The sequence below is a fragment of the Melopsittacus undulatus genome, chromosome 11 (genome assembly GCF_012275295.1).
Source record: "Melopsittacus undulatus isolate bMelUnd1 chromosome 11, bMelUnd1.mat.Z, whole genome shotgun sequence".
In the NCBI taxonomy this organism is placed as follows: Eukaryota; Metazoa; Chordata; class Aves; order Psittaciformes; family Psittaculidae; genus Melopsittacus; species Melopsittacus undulatus.
In genome coordinates, this window is record NC_047537.1 from 21,895,290 (window position 1) to 21,915,936 (window position 20,647).

General features: G+C 42.2%; 2 protein-coding genes across 2 annotated transcripts in view; one reads left to right on the forward strand and one right to left on the reverse strand.

Moving 5' to 3' along the window:
- Nucleotides 1-246, reverse strand: part of PRKCA (protein kinase C alpha) — a 138,596-nt gene extending 138,350 nt beyond the window's left edge. Inside the window, exon 1 of the mRNA XM_005146132.3 lies at nucleotides 74-246. Coding sequence (XP_005146189.2) covers nucleotides 74-246 — 173 coding nt within the window. The remainder of the gene's footprint in view (nucleotides 1-73) is intronic.
- Nucleotides 247-13,791: 13,545 nt separating this feature from the next.
- On the forward strand, nucleotides 13,792-20,647 carry APOH (apolipoprotein H). The gene is made up of 8 exons (XM_034067685.1): nucleotides 13,792-13,861; nucleotides 15,007-15,183; nucleotides 15,627-15,723; nucleotides 17,064-17,140; nucleotides 17,702-17,890; nucleotides 18,462-18,641; nucleotides 19,151-19,348; nucleotides 20,236-20,647. The coding sequence occupies exons 1-8, from the start codon at nucleotides 13,798-13,800 to the stop codon at nucleotides 20,304-20,306; spliced, it is 1,053 nt and encodes a 350-aa protein (XP_033923576.1). The 5' UTR covers nucleotides 13,792-13,797; the 3' UTR covers nucleotides 20,307-20,647.

The window sequence follows — 20,647 nt, forward strand, 5'->3', positions numbered from 1 at the left end:
GTCTCCGGAGCGGGGATCCCCCAGAGCCGGGGCGGAGGAGCGGGGAGGGGCAGGCTCGGCCGGGGTCGCTCACCAGATGAAGTCGGTGCAGTGGCTGCAGAACGTGGGCTGCTTGAAGAAGCGAGCGATGAATTTGTGCTCCTTCACCTCGTGCACGTTCTTCTGCCTCAGGGCTCCCTTGCGAGCGAAGCGCCGCGCCGCGTCCGGAGCCGCGCCGGGCTCGGGGCCCGGGTACACGTCGGCCATAGCGCCCTCCTCTCCTCCTCCTCCACCGTCACCCCCCCGTGCTCCTGCCGGCAGCCGGAGTCACCGCCCCGAGCAGTCCGCCCCGTCCGGCGGCCGCCGAGGCTCTGGCAAGCGGCGGCGCTGGGCGCTGCCTCCGGCTCCCGTGCCTGACGTCGGAACGGGAGGAGGATCCCGGCCCCGGCCCCGCTGCTCCGCCCGCGGGGTGAGCGAGCCCCGCTCCGGGCCCGCCCCCGGAGCCTGGGGAGAGGACGGGGGGGCCGTCAGCACCTGCCGCTTGCCGTCAGCAGCCCCCGCCCCGCTCCATGGGCTCCGCAGGGCTGCGCGCACCGCCCCGGCTCCGTTCCGCGACTCGCTTGCAAGCAGCGGCCGCCTCCCTTCACACACACCCCCCGCACGGACACAGCTTCCCGAGCTCCGGCCATGGAAACCGACCCCGCGGCCCTCGGCAGCCGTAGCCCGGTGCCCGTCTCCGCTGCAGCACCGCCTCCGTGCAGCGGCTGCACCGGGCCCCAAGCACCCCGCCTGCCGCCGCCCGTCGGGGCGGCTGCTGCACCACAACCGGAGCGGGGCAGCCCAGGCGCGCTCCTCCTCAAACCTCTCCACTTCCTGCACCTCCAAACCCGAGAGCACGCGTGGAAGCGGTGAACGGGGCCGCTCGGAACAGCCGCACATCACACACCACCACCAGGTGGTCCAGGAAACAGGGGCCTCACCCTCCCACCCCTCTTACCTTTAATTTACCCTCAATTAAATGGGTAGGAAACACAGCAAGACTTTCTCACCAATTCACCCATCCAACACAAGCACAAAAGGCCTTTACTGTGTTTTTATGCAGCACATCAACAATGTAATAAAGTATTCTATAAGATCATGAGATCTAGTATTCATCTTTGTCTGTTCACATTACACATGAAATGGTCACAAGTTCCTGGAGATAGAAACATTATCTGCCTGTAGCACACCTACATCCTCATACAGCAATCTCTACAGGTTCAGAAAAACACCACATAAAACATGACTGTATTAACAGAAAACCACAATATTTGCCTTAAATAAAGCAAGGGCTAATCATACATTTATATCATGGTTTTAATAAGTGTTATTCCCATGGCTACAAGTTTTCACCTATGGGAAACATTCACATTAAAAGCTTCTCTACCCCTGTATATCACAAGCCTGTCTGTATAAGCACATGGAGTATGTTTTATTTCACAAGAATGAAAGCTAATTAAGTCAAATTAAGTCTTTTTTTTCTTTGCTGATGGGAGAAGTGCACATGGATACTTACCACAGAACAGAAACAACTTGTTACATGTTATCTTACTCTTGCTTTTAAAACCGAGGTGCCAGCCCGGCTGAACAGACATGTCCATTGGCATTTCATCAGACAAATGATGAGAGGGTCAACCCCTTTAAGCTTTATTCTTAACCCATAGAATCAAAGCAGGTGCCCTATAAACTGTTCCCATATGCTCGTGCTTCATGGACTATTATTTTACAAGCAACTGCTTTTAAATTTGACCTGAAATTCAACAAAATAGAAACATTTCTGATTTGGTTTCTACCTATTCTACACGCTTCAAATCTCTTATTCCTCTTCTGAGGAAATGGATTTTTTTTGCCTTAATTAACTTATGCCAAAGCATGAAGAGCACTAAAGAAACATTTTGTTCTCTCATTAAGTGTTCTATCAAGAAATATGGAATGTATTTAGCTCTATTCCTTTAGTGCTGTATTACAAACAGCTATTGAAACTGGAGATTGTGAACCACACGCAACTCGCATTACATCATATTTGGGATAATCTGTGTATCTGGTTGCTCCTTAAAATCTCACAAAGCTGCTGAATCATCTTGGATTCCTATTTCTTTCCTGAGAGTGACCCTGCTCAAGATTCACCCACTGAAACTGGTGGAGTTGTCAGTTCCAGGCTTAGTTCCAGCACCAGTAAATTGTTAGGCCCCGGGGAAGAGCCAGACAACACCAGTCGTGACATGACACAATCACATTAGGATCGCTTTGCCTCTGTAGAGCAACCATTTTATCTCAAACCTAATGATTATTTGTGCATTGTGATTATACCCATCAGCCAAGAGAAAAAATCTGTTATGTCTGCATCAATGCTCTGACGAGCATGTAAAGCACTACCACACAATCATCCCCAACAGTATATAACTCCTCTTACTGCTGTATTTTGAATGCACACCTCTTACACAATGCTTTTCGTTAAGTGTCTATATATTAATCTTGTCTTATATCCTTATATTCAAATGTCAAGAACTGTCACGATGATCAAGATACTACAAGGAGATACTGTGTTCCATTCACCAGGCCCTTCTGGTACATGCTACTGTAATATTAGCATCCTCTTGCTGGGAGGCTTTTAATTGCTTAGCCACCCATTTTTCCTACTCTGCACTCAGGTCCTGTGGGTGATGCTGATCCTTCCTCTGCACATTACTGGAGGAAAGCTGTCTGCCACCTCTTCCTGAGCACACACATTCCCACCAGCAGCCCATGACTTGTTCTTTAGCTTACAGTAGTGTTTGCAGTTTGTTTCTGATTCAGGCCATGTGGACAAGGAGTCAGCATCATCGTTGTTTGTGTTCCCAGTCTCCCTGCAAGCAGCTTCAGTATTCCTGACTCCAAACTACCATTTACAGAGTCTTCTGATGAGAAATTTACTCCTGTATGAATATTTGGATGATCTCCTAGAGAGCTCTTCCCCCACAGAAATTCCCATTGGATAGCTAATGAGGTTTTTTCTCTGAAGAATCTGAATACTGCTGTGACAAGCATAACTTCTCGAGCCATTTCTATATTTGCATCAATACCATGCCAGGTCTGTAAGTGCAAAAGCATCTGTGTTCATTCTGCAAGAAGTTTCTCAGCCATTCTGCTGCCTGTGAAATGCCTTCTCTTTTTACTCATCTGCTGGATCAGCATGTTACTGCTTGAATCATTTTTGGATCAAAAAGCAATAAAAATGTGTCTCCTTCCTAAAGGAAAAGTGTCTGGATTGTTCTGGCCCTATTCACATGTGCTGCATTGCATTAACTCAAAGACAAAGCCAAGGAGAACACCTTTATCAAGTCCTTTGGCAGTTGTGGCCCTCTTTTATTATTTCCTGCTTGTGAGAAATACTCAACAAACAGGAGTCATTTCCTGCTTGAGACCTATAAGGAAGTCCACAACCTCATTTCTCCTCACATTTCAAAGTGAATTACAACCGCTTCCTTTTCTAGAGAGTTATAAGAGCAAATAGCTATTTTCCAAGTCCCCTTTAGGAAGGATAACGTGATCATGGCAAACCTACTGCCTAAAAACTATTGGCTTCACTCAGTTTCATTTTCCAAAGGAATTTCCATGCAGTCAGGTTATGAGGCATTTCTACCAGGAACTACTGTGCAATAATGACTTGCCCTAATGGAGTCAAAAGCAGTTATCAGCTTCCACTAACAGATGGATTTCAGAGTAAGAATGCAGAAGCCAGGTTTTCCTGATGTCTTTGTTCACGCAGCATGTACTTTGTTTGAAATCACCTATAGAGTTCAGCATTGAAGCTCACATTCCTAAGTTTGTCCTGTTTTGACCAGCAATTATGGGATAATGTCCACTGCTCCTATGGGTTTTCCTGGTCCTATCACAGTTTATGAACCACACTGCTTATTGTTTTTACCCAGACACTTTGGCAATAATGTTTCCTAAAGGTTTCCCTCAGAAAAATGTAGGATGTCCTAAATATATATATATATATTATAATATATATATTATAAATAAATACACTTGTGTGAGTATTTGCATGTCTGTTATCCCAGTGGTGAGAAGGAGGTAGAAATATTTTGCCTCTGTGTATCAACACCGGTTTCTGCATCTTTTTGTGTCCTTCTGCATCTGTGCACTTACAGTCTGCATAAGTCTACCTGTGTTTCTGTATTCACACTGATTCTATGCCCTCTCCCCCTCAAAGTTATCCAGATTGCAGGCTGGGAAATACTGGGTCGTTAGATTTGATTAGTATATTATCCCGCAGACAGCTTGCTTACACACACTAGTGCTAATGTAAAAGCCTGAATGTATGTATTAAACTATGGTCAAAAAGAAGACTAAGTGCAGAAGAAAAGCCCTATGAGAAATGAAATATCACAGAAAAAGGTATTTCTGAGAAAACCTGCTGGAAAAGCTGTTATCTTATAATAACTAATAACTAATACCATAATAACTAATCATCTCATAATAACTAATCATTTGCCAGGGATGAAATTGCAGATCATAGAGACGCCCTAATGAGAAATCCCGTCTCCCTTTGCAACATGTAAATGATGCCATTCTTCCAGCTCGAGTTTCCTGGAAAGTGGTGCCAACCCCAATCCTCCTGCAGACAGCTTGGAGCTGCCTGTGAATTATCCTCACAGCAGCAACCCATAGAACTGGAAAGAAATGGCTGATGATATACAGAACATTGCATATAAATACATCTTTTCAGTATCAGTGTTCTCATCAGAATAGTGAGTGACAACCTATTGCTTTCTTGTCTCATATTTCAGGTGTATTAGGAGCACAGTAAAATATCTCCTACTTATAGAGCTGAATCAGAGCTTGAATACTGTTCTGCACTGAAATGCGATGGAGGTCCTTTGGGATGTTTCATGAGGCTTTCTCTCATTCTAGATTGTGTAAATAAACATCTCTGCCTCAGCTGGAGGATTTGCTACCCTAGTTGTTTTGCTGCTTTTGTCCTTCCCACCAGCAATCACTCTGGAAACTTTCGAACATCTCTCCCAAAAAGCAATTCACATTCTTTTGAGTGCATCAGAACAATTGTCTGTGTAGGCAAATTTTTGGTCTTTCACTGTATATGGACAAAAAAAGCAGACTCAAAGTTTGAAATACAAACAAAGCACTCAAAGGACGCAGAAGAAAGAACAAACCCCTCTTGTACCAACTGAACAACGGAGCCTTTATTATTCGTGTAGAGAAACATGGCACACAGATTTGTAAGGAACGAAGTAGGTGGGTTTTGCCAGGGACAATTGAATCCCAGGAGGACCAAACACAGGAAACCAGTGCTGGTGCAGGACAGTTCCACTGGCTCAGCACAGTGAGGAGGCCTGAGAGAGACCAACACTAGGTGGTACTAACCACAGAGCACAGACCAATGCTCAGAAAGTGGGAGATTCTTAGCAGGATGGACCACATCTGCTTGCCCTCTTCTCACTTCTTCTTAGGTCAGTGCCTGTGTCCCTTACAGACAAACAGCTCGAGATGGGTTAGACGGGCCCTGCCTGAACCAGCACCACCACTTCTGTGGCCTTCCTTGTTTTCTTGAATTAACACATATATGTGATGTATCACTGCTAGTTGATGAAAAGTTCCCCTCCAAACACTATTTTCCCAGTCTTTTTGCATTAAAAGCATAAGCTAAACATGGAGGGTTTAATTCTGCAGGTAAAAGGAACTGCATACGCACATCTATAGGCGATATGTCCACCAAAACCCGTTTGCGATAGCAGAGTCACTATGCCATTCTGAAGCCTTTTCCTGATAGCCTGATGGATTTTCCAGTGTGCTTCTCTGACACTAAACTGACAAAGAGTAAATTACTTTTTACTGCTTGTTTGCTGGAAAACATCCATTTGGAATATCAGCATGTCTAGCACTAGATAGCTCCATATCTATCTGCTATCTATCTATGGAGCTATCTGCTATGCCTGGATGGCAGAGCAGGACAACACATACAGTTTCCTTATGCTAGTCATGGGCCATGTCATCCCATTGGCACTGAAATCAAAGTGGAATTTCCCACCACTGCAGTATGAACAGAAAGTGGTATATTTTATTTACCATATTCCCACATATCTTCTATTGAAAGGGATGATAATTTTGCAAGAGTAAGCTGAGCAGAATTTTGTCGTGTGAAGCTGAAGTGTAAATAGGCATTATATATATTGTACTTGAAATTACTTTTGACAGCTGAATACCATTTACCACAGATACAAGAAACAGTAACTTTCATGTTGCATTTGAGTTATTCTAGAGAAGAGATGAGAGAGGCAAACAAAATCATATCAGCTGGAATATATAGGATATTCACTCCTTCTGTGCCACCATTATATTATGACATGTTGACGCAGAGAAAGCAGAGCACCAGTTTCAATGGTCTGATTTCCAATTACACCACGTCTGTCTGTGCTCTACACAAGTGTTTACACTTATGGAAGCACTAATAACTGAAATGACAAGAGTTTGGCTGGACAAACACAGCTTTAAAATGTTTGTTTGCTTTAGAACTGAGAAAACACTGACGCACAAACCAAGCTGACATTAATTCACAAACTCCATTTCAAAACCCCAAAGTGGCAGTTAGCTGAAAGATGAAGCTTGGAAAACCTCTCTGCCACAGAGACGTAACACGAGGAAGGATTCTGTTTCTTAGCATTTAAGTCATTCGACTCCCCACTGGAATTTTCATTTCCCAAAAATGCCAAGAATCTGTCCTTTAATGACAGTAGTGACTATTTTTGGTCCTTTAATCCAGTATTGTGGATTAAAGACTGGAAAGATTAGCAGACTAATACATATCATAACAAGGGAACATCTCCTTAGATTGCACTAAGAAGTCTCATGTTCCCATTCCGTTTCACAAGGCATGATGACCTTAATAGCCCAAACTGCTGTTTATATGTGAATAAAATGCTACAGATGCTTAAAATGCTTTTGCTCCAGAAAACACATTTTTAACAATGAGACATCTCCCCTACAATGCTGCTAAGGAAAGAAACCTGGGGCAACATTTGGCATCTGCAAGTGCCAATGGGATTTGCTCCAGATGTGTTGTGTCTGAAACCAAAAGAGATTTAAATTAGATATAAGATATATGCCTCTTCCTTGTGAGGGTGCTGAGGCGCTGGCACAGGGTGCCCAGAGAAGCTGTGGCTGCCCCATCCCTGGCAGTGTTCAAGGCCAGGTTGGACACAGGGGCTTGGAGCAGCTGCTCCAGTGGAAGGGGTCCCTGCCTGTGGCAGGGGTTGGAACTGGATGAGCTTTAAGGCCCCTTCCGACTGAAACCAGTCTGGGATTCCTTGACTGTCACATCTGTGAGACAAGAGCCAGGCAGCTTGCTTTCTGCACATTTTCAACTTGTATCATAAATATTTTGCACTTTGTAGAGTACTTGGGATGTGTTTCCAAAACATCTGGGCTTCTCTTTTCAAAACTTACATTTATGAGAATGTCACCGATATCAGTTCTGGCAATGCTTGAATGATCGCAATCCTATTTCATTCTGTTGCCAAAATGCTGACAGCATCTTTGTGTCTCCCTGTGCAGTGAAAAACCTCCATGTGCCATGAGTAAAGGGACCTGTGATATTTATTTTTGTTACTTTTACATATGCAGAACTCCAACAAAACCCTGCCTGGATCATGATGCACATCACAATGCTAGAATTGGAACTTTCAGAGGTACACACACACCTGGAGATGGTCAAAGCAGCTGAGTGGCCTTCTGGAAACTGAAAGAACAAGTTGCATCTTCCAAAGAACCCAATCCACCAAAAAAGTAGTTTACTAAAGTGAGCACTTTGAAAAGCATGGCCTTCATTTAGTGCTCTAAATAGAATTTGAGCCCTTCTGAAAGTCTGATTCCAGTTATTGATAGTGGCCCCTTCAAAATCTGCTTCCTCTTAGAAAGGCTTCGCCCTGGATTTATTGCTGGAGATTAGAGGCTGTCACAAAGGGAAATCAGTTTACTGAGACCTTCCTCCTCTCTAATGGTCCCCACTATAAAAGTACCATATTCTGTGGTACAGCAGGAGTCTATTAACAGGATCCAGCTGCAGAATAATGCTATGTCACGAGCATCAGCCACAGGCCACCTCAGTATGAGGAGCTTCAGCAGCAGTGTGACTTTTCTAGCAAGATCACTCAAGACAAACCGATCTTCCCTATTGCATTAGTCCTAAATTCATCCATTTCTGTTTAACTATTCAAGAACACTCCTAAAAATCAGCCTGTAAAAGTCAATGGCCTTTCTGCTGGATCCCACATTTGGTGACATTTTTAGTTCTGAGGCTACAGTTTTAGCTTTTTCAGACTTGTCAATCAACAGTGAAGTGAGGGATCCCGCTGGTTGGAGTACACTTGCTAAGAACAGCAGATTAAAAATACATGAGGAAAAGTTAGAATTAACTATTTGTGTTGAGTAATAAAGATTTGGGAAAAAAATCCCAATCCTCTAATTTTGCTAATTGCATGTAAATGGATTCAAATCATGTATAAAAACATTGATAAAATCCCATTTAAGAAAGCCCCACATGAAGCCAGTGACAGTACTTGCGCTGGCTTGGGAAGGGTTTGGGTTAGACCGTAAAGGGAGATCAGTATCTACTGCTTGATTACACTGTACAGGAGCTGAATCACAAAGAAGGTAAATTTATTCATCTGGAACACTCTGGACTTCTGCCCAGAAAGAATTTAACAGATGATATCCACGGGTTAATGGAGATCATAGGACCTATCTAAATCGACGCTGTCGATTTGTTAGATGATCCCAATGGATGCCTCTGACACAGCCAAATACATCAATTCCAAGCTGATTTTAGACACAAACACTTTTCAATGAAGTTTTTAACGTGGATGAATATACCAAACACTTTCTTGATTGTTAATCCTCTTATCCATCATTTGGGAAAACCGAAGAAGGCAGCAAATAAATCTGGTGGTAGCTGGGCTTTCTGACAGCATCATGGGCACATGCCAAGGGAGGCACAGGCAAGTGAAGAGTGTTCTCATTTTCCCTGAGAAATCCTTTATTTTGAAGGATGGAGTCATTCTAGGATGACAGCTAGCAAGGATTGCTCGGCTGGATCACACAGTGGTAAAATGCCAATGACAGCTCTGATGTGCTGAAAGTGTAAAGTGCATTCCTGCAGCACACGCTTTCCTTGGAGAGCCTGCATCAGCTCCTGACCAGCTCTGAACTCTCCCCAGCTTGTAAACAAGGTGACAACCTGAGGCAATACATATACATACATAGAAATTAAAAACCCCAAGGCCAGATGCTGCTTTCACAGCATGTGGCATTTGGTTTAACAGAAAGCAGGAGAATAATAATGAAGATAATCCTGAAAAGTTTGTTTCAAGCTTGATGAGGAAAGGAACAGTTTGGCTTGAGCTTGGAGAGCACCATGTCTTTTCTGACCTTGCCATTATGCTGGCTGGCTGCTTCCTTGAGTGCAGTTGGTTATCTCTACATCTCTGCTGAGGAAAGAGGCAAAAATGTGGGACAAGGCAAAGAAGGGTGAGAAGGTCTGTGTCTTTATGTCAGCATCTCAAAAGTTGTCCCTTGCAGATCTGTTCACTGTGGATTCAAACTCTCAGAGAGAATAATTTGCCCCCAAGGCTTCATATTCTAACATTCCCCAGGAAGAAATGTAACAGAGGGTTTTTTAGGCAGGGTTTTGATAAATTTACCCGAGGAACAGACTGTTTCACAATATTTAGGTCGCAGTAGGACTGCGAGAGAGATTCTCCGGATTTTCTGTGCAGGAAATGAGAAGGCGGAGAGGGGGAAGTAGCTTTCAAGTGCTCTCTGGTTTTGTACACTGTGAGTTTAATGTGTGTGGAAACCAGAACACCTTCTTGCCTCTCTCTGTGAGAGAATATAGGCCTGCTGTCACCCAGAGAGTTTGCTAATGCCAGCCCTCTGATATCTCAGATTAATGCAGGATTGGGTATTTTCAAACTATGCTTCCTGTAAACTGGTGGGTGCTTAAAAGTGATTTAAAGTCTAGGACTAAAATGGGAATTATTTCACTAACTTCACATAAGACATCCTGAAACATCAGTGCCAACAAGCACTGCAGTTTGCCCCTAAAATATGTTCCTAACTGAAGATAAGCTTTACTTATGTCACCAAGACATAAGGTTCTTTCAGGTCACTGCCTGTTACTGTGTGTTTACTTCCAACATCTCCAAACACATGAAATAGAAACCTTCATTGGAAAATAATACACTGCAAATGGATCTCAGCTTCTGGTTGGCTATTATTATTTTGCTAATAATAATATACCTGCAAACTATCTATGCATTAAACATGAAATGCAAGTGGTATAAAACAAGTCAGAATGGTCTCAACTTGTCCAGAACCCAAAGCAATTGTTTTTATTGGAGGCTAAAAATGACACAGTTTACCTGCTTACTTTCTGTTATCTCTTTGGTGCAATGGAGCACTCACTTCAATATTGGATGTGTTGAGTAGAGGTGATAAAAATGTTTGTGCAGTGCATAAATGAACTTTGAGCAAATATTAATAGAACTATCTTGGCAACATGAAGGGTAATGATTGGACCCATGACTTAACACCTGCTCCTGCAGAGGAACACGGATACGTCCGTTCGCCATCTGGCCATCACCTCTTCATGCTCCTGAAGAGAAATGGGTGTACACATGAAAACCCAGCAGCTGACATGTGAAACAAAAGGAACAAAAGGAATCTGAATATCTTATCTTTGCAGTAAAAAAAACATGATTGTTGGTCCAAGTACAGTCCCAAGGCCAGCTTTCATGTCAGAAAGAGTGCCTCAGCAAGCAGGTGCTGGCACATAAGGGAGAAATGCATTCAGGCCTCACTTCAATATTGTCCCTCAGTGTCCCTCATTAATACATTCCTGTGGATTTGAGAAACACCTGCACCTTAAACTGCCTGTGTCCTGCATTTTCTGGTTGGAAAACAGCCACAAAATCTTGAGAATGGGGAGTAATGCAGCCCTGACACTTGTTTTTGGAAGGACAGGCTGCAGGAAGCCTGTGGCAGGATGGGAGGTGTGACATACCCAATGCTATCAGGAAAATTACAGCATCAACTGGAGGAGCAGAGGAACAGATTAGAGGAAGGACATAAGGTCTGGCTCATTAGCTGAGGAACTGCTACCTCGCACTGACCTTCAGGCTGTCTAGTTCTTGCACACTTTTTGCATATCTCCTGGAAAGACCAATTCCTGTCTGAAAGTCTTTGTCTACCTTATTATTCTGTGTCCTGATTATTCAGTGTCTTTTCCTATTGCCATGACAGCTTCAGTTGACCCCAGTGTCAATGAATGCTGCTGCTGCATAGACTGGTTTTCATCATAACTTTTCTTTTAGCATCCCTTTTCCTTCTCCTCCACATGACACTTCCACATCACTTATAAGGCCTTTGCTGCCTTATCCTCTTCCTCTCTCTTATTCCTCAGTGAAACCATGCTGATTGGCCACTGATGCTGGTCTTCATCATTTAATTGCTATCTTGCAAACACACTCTCCTGATCTCTGCTATGCTGCCCTTTGTATTTTTGTCTGGGCAGAACCACTTCTGCAAAGCCAGTTTATTCACATCCCTCCTGCATATTCTCCTTTCAGATGATGCTAACACAAACCCAGGTAACAACTAGACTGCTGTGATACTGATACTCTGCGTATCGCCCTAGCTGACATCATCTCAGGGTGTTCTCACACTATGTGCTCTGCTTGTAGCTACCATTTCTCATGATAGTATTTATGTGTTCACTAATGAAACAAAATTTGCTTCATGATTTGGTTTCATAGGAGCTATAATACTAAATAGCACATGTGCTAAAGGAGTGGGTTGGATTTGATGGAAAATTAGATGATATATATAATTGCATATTATCACCAAATACAGAAAGAACTGGGTTGGTTTGCTCATGCTTTGCCAGGGTGATTACATACAATAATAATTATGTCTTCTCGAGTTAATGGAAAAGACACAGCTATTTGTAATATACACTTTCCTGTTTGCATTGCAGAGAAATATATTTGTAGAAAGAATCACAATATTGGCAGTTATGCAGTTATGTGAAGTGCATACTTAAATATTAATTCCTTTCAAATCCACATGCAATTACTCAGTTTTACTTCCAATTTTAACAGCAGTGAAGTTATCATACACAAAAGCTATGGAAAAATACATGTGTATGCAATTTAACCCTTTTTTTCCTCTTCTTCTTAAAGTAGAAAACTTTTCAGTTCACGTTTACACCTGTATGGTACATGGTAGAGTACGTTCTGCCATCTGCTGAGCACAGTGAGAAATGCTCGTGTGGTCAAAGTTGAAATGGATAAAACTGTGCCCATTTATTTATTCCTGGGCTATTTTAAACACAGAAAAGAATGTAATCAAAGTAGCAGGCGGGTCTGAGGAAGGGTTTAAACCAGAGGCAAGAAAGTTCATTACAGAACTGCAGTCTGTTGGGAAGGGAAAAGATAGGTGTGAAGTCTTGCAGAGAAAGAGCAGAGGAAGAAGCAGGCTGGGACAAATGGGAAAATAATTAGATGTAGATACAGAAAATGAAATCAGGTCTCTTTTCTGCTGATTTAGCAGTGGTACTCTGCCCTTTGGCACCCTGTACTTGGTCTGAGCAGGACACTTGCAGCATTTACTTTCAGTGAAGAATAGCGTGTTCCTGACCGCTTAATAATGATCCTAAAAAGTGTATTTTAAGTGGAAAGAGAGAAACTTTCTAAAACAAAAATAAACAAACTATTTCAGATCACAGCAGTAAGAGTTTGACATAACCTAGCTGCTCGTTAGAGCTTCAAATGTCCCTCACTCCCCCTCACAGGCTGTGAGTCAGCAGGGGAGGAGGATACTGAGATTAGAAACACCAAACTGTGGAACAATGATTACACAAATGTTATTTTGGTTGCACTTCAGATGCTCCTGCAGTTAAAATCTGCTACATTAGGAGAACTGCAGTGATCAGAACCTCAGCTGGTACCTGTGGCGTTTTGACTCCATGATCCCAAATTGCAGCGCCAGACCTAATACCCAAAAATATGATGGAAGTCTGACTCCCTTGTCACACATAAGCACCGTCCAGAATCCTTACTTCACTTTTCCTGCAGTGCTGGTGTTGTGAGCACTGTCTCTGCTGGTTTTAGCTATCTGTTAGATGAAACATGCTCATTGTTGATGTCTGTTCAAACATGCCCCTGAAGCCTGAAATTTCAGGCCAGATCTAATGTAATGTAAACTGGCATGAAGTTGGTATCATCGGTTATGGTGAGGCATATGACAATACGAGTGTCACTCCAACAATTATCATTTTGCCTTAAACAGGTTTTGTTAAAACTCTCAGGAATCATAAAAATACATGCTTAAATGATAAAACAAGAGTTTCTTGGTAACAGTTCTATCTGATCCAATGTCGTATTCCAAATATCCTCATTCTCTAAAGATATTGGGAAGATAACACTGGTTTTTTCAAAACCATCAGGTTTTGAAAACAGGAGATGCTCTGTAGAAACAACCGGAGAGGAGACGTTTTCAGCAGAGATGGCTTTTTGAATCCCTGCATTATGTACCAATGCAACATGTGATGGTTGTTTCATCCTTAATTACAAGCAATACAAAGAACCTCTTATCTTCTGTTTACCAGGATGGGAATAAATACAAAGAGTTAATATGTAACCATCCTTTTGTGGGTGCCTTTATTTTTAAGGGAAGAAACACTGGCCCGAGGGTCATTTGGACGCTTGTGGGCCGGCAGCAATGTACTCCCTGGCACTGGTTGTGTGCGCCGTGGCTCTGAGCCACTGCTCTCTTGCAGTGAAAGGTAAGAGTCTTCCACTTTCTAATGGCAATGCTATTCTCAAGTGTAATGATGGAAGCTGGAGAAAGCAACTGGATTTAAAAGCTAACTTTAGACAATTCTGGTCAACGGGTTTGAATAGGAATTTTCTCTGAAAGCTGTAACCTCTAAGGTTTTTTCCCCTCCCTTCCATTCCTTCCTCCATCCCTTCCTATGATGATGTGAGATGCTGTATACAAAAGAATAAAATGGAGGAAAACGAAGTATTGGCACAAATTGTGGAAACTGCCTGCAGGCTGAGGGGCACTGTGTGTGCCAGGAGTCAATCCTTGCCCTGTTCCTATGCCCAACTCACCTTGTTTTCCCCTTCACTACAGGGCTGGCCTCACACAGCTCCTGCCTTGCTTTTCTCCTTCTTCCCCCACACCAAAGGCTCTGGGCACTGTTTCATGTTCTCTCTCCCTCTCTTTGCCATTCATTTCTACAGCACAAGCTTTGTGTCCCTCTGTTCTCTTCCCACAATCTCAGCAGGAACATCCCTCCATGTCCTCTGCAGAAGCACAGTCTGCACCCTCCATTCCTCCCTTGTGGCTCCCCTCTGATTCGCACTCTCTGGGTGATGAGTTGTTCATGCTGTCAACATGTGAAAGCTGTTTTGGAATCAGAACTGTCTCATGTAACCGAGTGCCCCAAGAACAGAAAAATCAGGGGAACCAGAGAAAAAGAAATTTAATTAAGACAAAAAATCTCATTTTAGGCTGACCCCAGCAAACTAAGTTAGATGAGAAATGAAATGTATTAGTTTGCTCTAAGCCCCTCTCACCTTCTTTTACCCATTATAATTTATCATAACAGACTCACTTTGCAGAATACCTTCAGAAATCCATTATGTAGCAAAAGTCAAATTCAGTACAAAAAAGGTGACACAAAATCTCACTGGGGGCATTGACAGAGCTACTGAGGAGAAGAAGAAGAACACATTTCTTTCTGGCTAAATGCCTACAGCAGCCATGAGCCACGTTGAAATATTATATACCCATAGATTACAGAAGGACAGTATAGCTCAGTGCAAGAACATATTATAGCACAGAAACCTGTGCTTCCAGTTGAGAAACAAAACCAACTCCAATTTTCTGCCAATTTCTTGTAAAGTGTTTCCTTTCCTCCAGTCTGTTCCAGACCACCACAAGTGCTATTTGCCACCATTGATGTAGATAAGAGCGTGTATGAAGTGGGTGAGGAAGTAGAATATACCTGTAGGCCTGGGTTCATCCCCAACAATGGCCAGAGGAAGTACACCTGCCTCCCGACTGGCAAGTGGCCTCTCAACACACTGCTGTGCCTACGTAAGTAAAACCAAATCAACCCTACAAGTAAGAGGGGAAGGCTCTTCCCATGCATGTCCCACGCTGTCCCTTACGCCTCTGCTCCCTGATGATGAAGGCTGGACCTGGACAAGGTGAACCTTGGTCTGACTCAGCCCAGCAGTTTTTATACTCTAATGACATACACCAGTTGATAACACCTGCATTTACAGTATCCCTCACTGCTCATTTTTATCATTTCATTGCACAGAATTTATTTTCCTCAAATGCTAAAAACTATTTAATCACAAACACTTGGAGCCTGCTGTATTGGACAGAAATGTGGAACAACTGGACTTAAGAAACGTCGTACACAGAAGTGGAGAGATGTGAAATACACCAGGACCCCTTTTTAATCACCTTGTTTTCATTATCCTCACACCTCATGAAATAATATTATCCTTCTTTTCATCTTTAATTAACAGCAAAGAGATGCCCAACTATTGGACCCTTGCCGAATGGAAAAATTGATTTTGTAGACCTCCACTATCAGAGTTCCTTGAATTTTTCATGTGAACCAGGGTAAGAGTTCCCTTCCTCATGCTGTTGAATAAATAACCTAAATCACAGGATTACATTCTAGTATCACCTGCTGCAGTACTGCAAACCAGGGAACTTGGAGAATCACACGTAAAACCCCACCTCCACTTCAGATATGGAGCATATCTGGTGATACTCCTCTGTTTGGTCTTGGCTGTAATACCCTGAAGCTTTGCTACTCCAAAGCAATGTCTTACAGATATGGAAAACACTAAAATAGCAGGGTTTTTAGGCAAAGATTTATTCTGGACTGCTTTCCCTGCTTTTGAAATCCTCTTACATCATAAGATGAAATCCTACAGCAGAGAGAAGATAATCTCCATCTAAATTGTTACGCTGTTAGGCTCTGGAGACTGAGAGTTTTATTTCTGTGCCCTTCTGAGCTCAATACACGAAAACATGAGGTTAATCCTACTTCAGCCCCTGGAGCAATTGCACTTGTACTCAAGGCTACTTGTCAGCTTTAGAAATGGGGATGCATTTAAAGAAAAACAGTTCTGGTAAATGCAGGGAAATATTTGATAGTAGCACACAGTGCACTTTACTTGGGTAATGGATGAATAAACAGTGCTTACCTGCGAAGGCCATGGCTGAGACATAGCATAGAGTTCACTGAACAGTATCAACAGCCTCAACTGCCTCCTTCTCCTGCAAAAGATGAGCAAGGTAAGGAATAAATAAACTCAAGTATGACACCAAATATAGCAATGGGACTTGATTCAGTTTGCTAATTGTAATTCACTGGTTTTCTGCTGTGTGATACTGAAATGGTAGATTCACAATGCACATTTAAAACTCAGAATGAGTGCGACTAATGTAAGTACAGAGGATGGGAGAGATGCATTCAGAGTGCATATGGAAATTAAATGTGGCCATCTGGCATTAAAATTCAATAATGCACCTCAGTGACTTTAGCTCTTAAGAATGCTTAGGTCTTTGCCATAGCTTGGTCTGAATTGCCATAATTAGCTAGGAATTCCTCCCAAGAAACTATACAAAACCATACACTAGCAATCACAGATCAATGTTCACTATTTACGTATATCCACAGTATTAATCCATTGTAGAAATTAATATACAAGATGGAATATATCGTTGAAACAGCAAAACATCTTGTATCAAGCCTTTTGTCTGGATACTCGAACACTAACGTTTTTGAATCTAAACTTTCTCTGAGGTCAGTAAGTGCTAGAACTAGAGAAGGATTTCAGAACTGACTCTTAGGTCTGTTTATGAGAAAAAACAACGTTTCTTGCAAAGAACAACTTGATTCCTCTCTGTGGTCATTAAGCTTTCTGATAATCAGGTCTTCTTGTTTTCAGTTACAACCTTGTCGGGACAAGAATGAGCCAATGCATGGCAGATGGAAAGTGGAGTGGAAGTCTTCCACAGTGCCAACGTACGTGTTTAAACACTAAAGAACTTACCTATCATTATTATAGAAAGATTCCTTTATGTTGCTTAGAATTACATATACTCTTATTTAGAGGCCTCCTACAGGGCCATGCAAAAAATGATTAGGAAAAATCAAGAACTCTGTGTGTCTGGTTTCAGATGCGCGGATTCTAGTTTTAGAGAACTAGGGTTTAAAGGTCTGTACAAAAGGCAGGATCAGGGATGCTATGTACAGCAAAAGGTAAGATGCTTATCCACTCAAATTCATTCTCCCAACGTATAAAAAGAGGATATTGTCACGACTTTCCAACTGTTACAAGTGGTTTTGCTATAAGCTGTCCTGCATAAAGACTTCACTGAAAAAGCAATATACTGCAAAATATTGCCTGAAAAAATATAGCAAAAATAATGAATTGCATTCTTTGAGATTTTAATCTGATCTTTGTTCATAGCTACTTGAGCTTCCACAATGGGCAGTGTGTGTTAATTTGGTTGTAAGCACGTTGCTCCTGTTACTCTAGCAATAATTTGACCCTTAAACTTTTATTCCCATGTGCTTTTCCAGCGGTGACTTGTGCACCTCCCTCGCTGCCTGAATTTTCAGTCCTTTCTTACCGTCGCTCAAAACCTGGAAACGTTTCTCATTTCCTGGACACAATTACTTTTGAATGTGTCCCTCCCCTTGCACTTATTGGGAATGAGACAGCCACCTGCATGGCCAATGGGAACTGGAGCAGCATTCCAGAGTGCAGAGGTAAGCGATGTACTTTTATCAAGACCTAACAATATTCCCTCAAATCATATGTATAAAACTGTAGGATATTTGTTTCACGATTGTGATTGAAAACATGGAATTATTCTGGAAGTCAGACTCGTGCATGCAAGGTGATTGCTAGTGAGATTACATGCAATGTGGGATTGACAAAATGTTTGCTGCAGGTATAAAGGTTATATAAACAAAACCTGCTAAATGTAGTCCACAGGGGAACAGGAACCTGGCTACAGAGTGTGGGGAATGTTTTATTCTATGAAGTGGAATCAATGTAAGAAACAAAAAACCTTACCCTTAGTCCTAACAACTTCATTGCTCAGTGAAGCTGAAGTTTTTGGACATACATAGTTTTTGGATACAACCACAGATTGCAATAGATGTGTATTTAAAATAAGTATTTATCTATGATGGGGTTTAAACTATCTTCCTCTGGCTGTGTTTTCCTGTGCAAGAGGCTGAAATGAACCACCATGACAGTTGTATGTAGTTTTGGAAGTGTATAGTGTGTCTTTTGGAACCGCAACACTGATAAAGCTTTGTTTTTGTGCCCCAGTTGTCACATGCCCCACTCCAACAGGAATAGAAAATGGATTCTTTGAGTTTGTTGTTCGTAGAACATATCACTACAATGAAAGTGTCAGCTTCGCCTGCCAGCCCAACTATGTGCTGGAAGGACCTAAGCATTCCCGGTGTGAAAAAACTGGAAACTGGTCCACAAAGCCAACCTGTAAAGGTAAACATATACTACCTGTTAGAAACCACTATCAAACAACTCACATACCTATAACGACCACTAAAAGACCACCACACTGATGGTTAGTGAGCTACTACTCCTTTGTGCGAGAGCTGCCCTCAAAAGAAAACCAAAATAGTAATTTCAAGGCCCTGACGATCTAAGACCACTGCTAACATTGAATGTTGTATGACTTGATGAATCTGAATTAACTTCAACAACCAGCCATGAACCTTTGTTTTACTGAGTGTTTCCTCTCCTTTTCATACATAGTATAATTAGAAACTTTACCCAGGCTGGATTTTCTGTGGAAACTTTTGACTATATTTAAGTGTCTGAATTCCTTTAGAATTGTAATACCAGCAGAAGTACTGTTGATGTGTGAAACACATAATTTTCTGTTCCCAAATATCACTTGTACAGATTTCTGATGGGATCTAATCCACCCACTTTTCAAAATAGAGTTCTAATTATCCTTACATGCTGCTTATATCCGGATTGTTTTACAGGACCATGTAAAATACCAGTGAAGAAAGCTGTAGTATTATACAATGGTGAGAAGAAAAGAGTTCAGAATGACCTTAAGGATGGTGTTCAGCATGGTGAAACTGTATCCTTCTTCTGCAAGAATAAAGAAAAATCCTGTGCCTATACGGTACCAGTCCCATGTGTGGATGGCAACCTTACTCTCCCTGCCTGTTTCAAAGGTATGAGCTAGGCTGGTCACAGAACAACTTCTGCTGGTGGAATAACAAGCACTTCAGTATGGGGGGCAGTGTCATAATTCATCCTCAAGCCCTGTTTGGCTAATTCATCTGCCTTGTACTAGAGCTATTGGGTATTTTGGAAGAAGTGGCCTGAGTGAAGGAGAGAATGCACAGCAAGACTACTTTTGGATACATCAGAGCCCGTCTTTAATTCCTGTTCTGTTCTCAGAAGGTGCTATATTTGGAGGTCTATATTTTAGGACCTGTATTTTAGGTCTAGTCCAAAGAAAAGGCCATATGTAAAGTATTATGGGTTTTCATGAAGCCTTGGATCAACAGCTTCTCTAGGGGTAAAGAGCCTGAACACTGCTGCCACCTTGAGAACCTGCCAAATTCACTCCTGTTCTGGTGACATATGATTATGTGCATAATCCCCACATTATGCTGATTGGTAACACACTGGCCTGACTCTGAACCAAGTGTGTTACGAAGTGGCTAAGAGCTACAGTGAGGAATTGCTGCTGGTTGAACTGATTCAGGGGCATGCAGGTGTTTAGAATAAATAAACAGATTAAATATTCTCTTGTTTGTTAACAAGAGAAATGTTTGGCATTTCTTTTATCAATATTCCTGGCATAGAATAGCCCTTGTGAGTTTTATTTTCATTTTCAAGTGCAGGAGAAGCACAGCCTATGCATGATGAAAACATCTCACATTTGGCATGGCTTCTGCTGGAGGTAGCTTAGCTTTCACTAAAATAGCATACTCCTAGTGGTTTTGCTCGGATGCAGAGGTTGATTGCTCACCTAGTAGGTTCCATGAGACCTGTTGTTTTCAGCTATCACATTTCAGGAATATAACCCAAGTTCTGAACTTGTTTTCAACAGAACGTGGCTTTTTTTCAAGTCTTGTGAAGAAGGACCCATCAGACATGAAACCATGTGAAGATCAAGAATGAATCTCAGAGAAGAAATACAGTATGAATTTTCTGCCTTATTGAGACAAAACATTATATATAAGAGAGGAAAACTTAGGTCCTGTGAGTGTAAATTGTCAAGTGAACTCCGGACTATTTGCCAATGCAGGCTCAGCTCTTTTCCCTACCACCATCCCACCATCCCTACCAGCCTCTCTCACAAGCTATGCCACATTATTTCAGCCATTAATTCCCATTCTCTTCTCTCTGCCTTCTTCAAAATCCCTGCAGTGCTGCTTCTCTTTCCACATTTTCAACATTTACACAACTGTAAATGACTTTCTCAATAGTAGTCCCTTTACAATAAAGTAATTTTCAGCCAA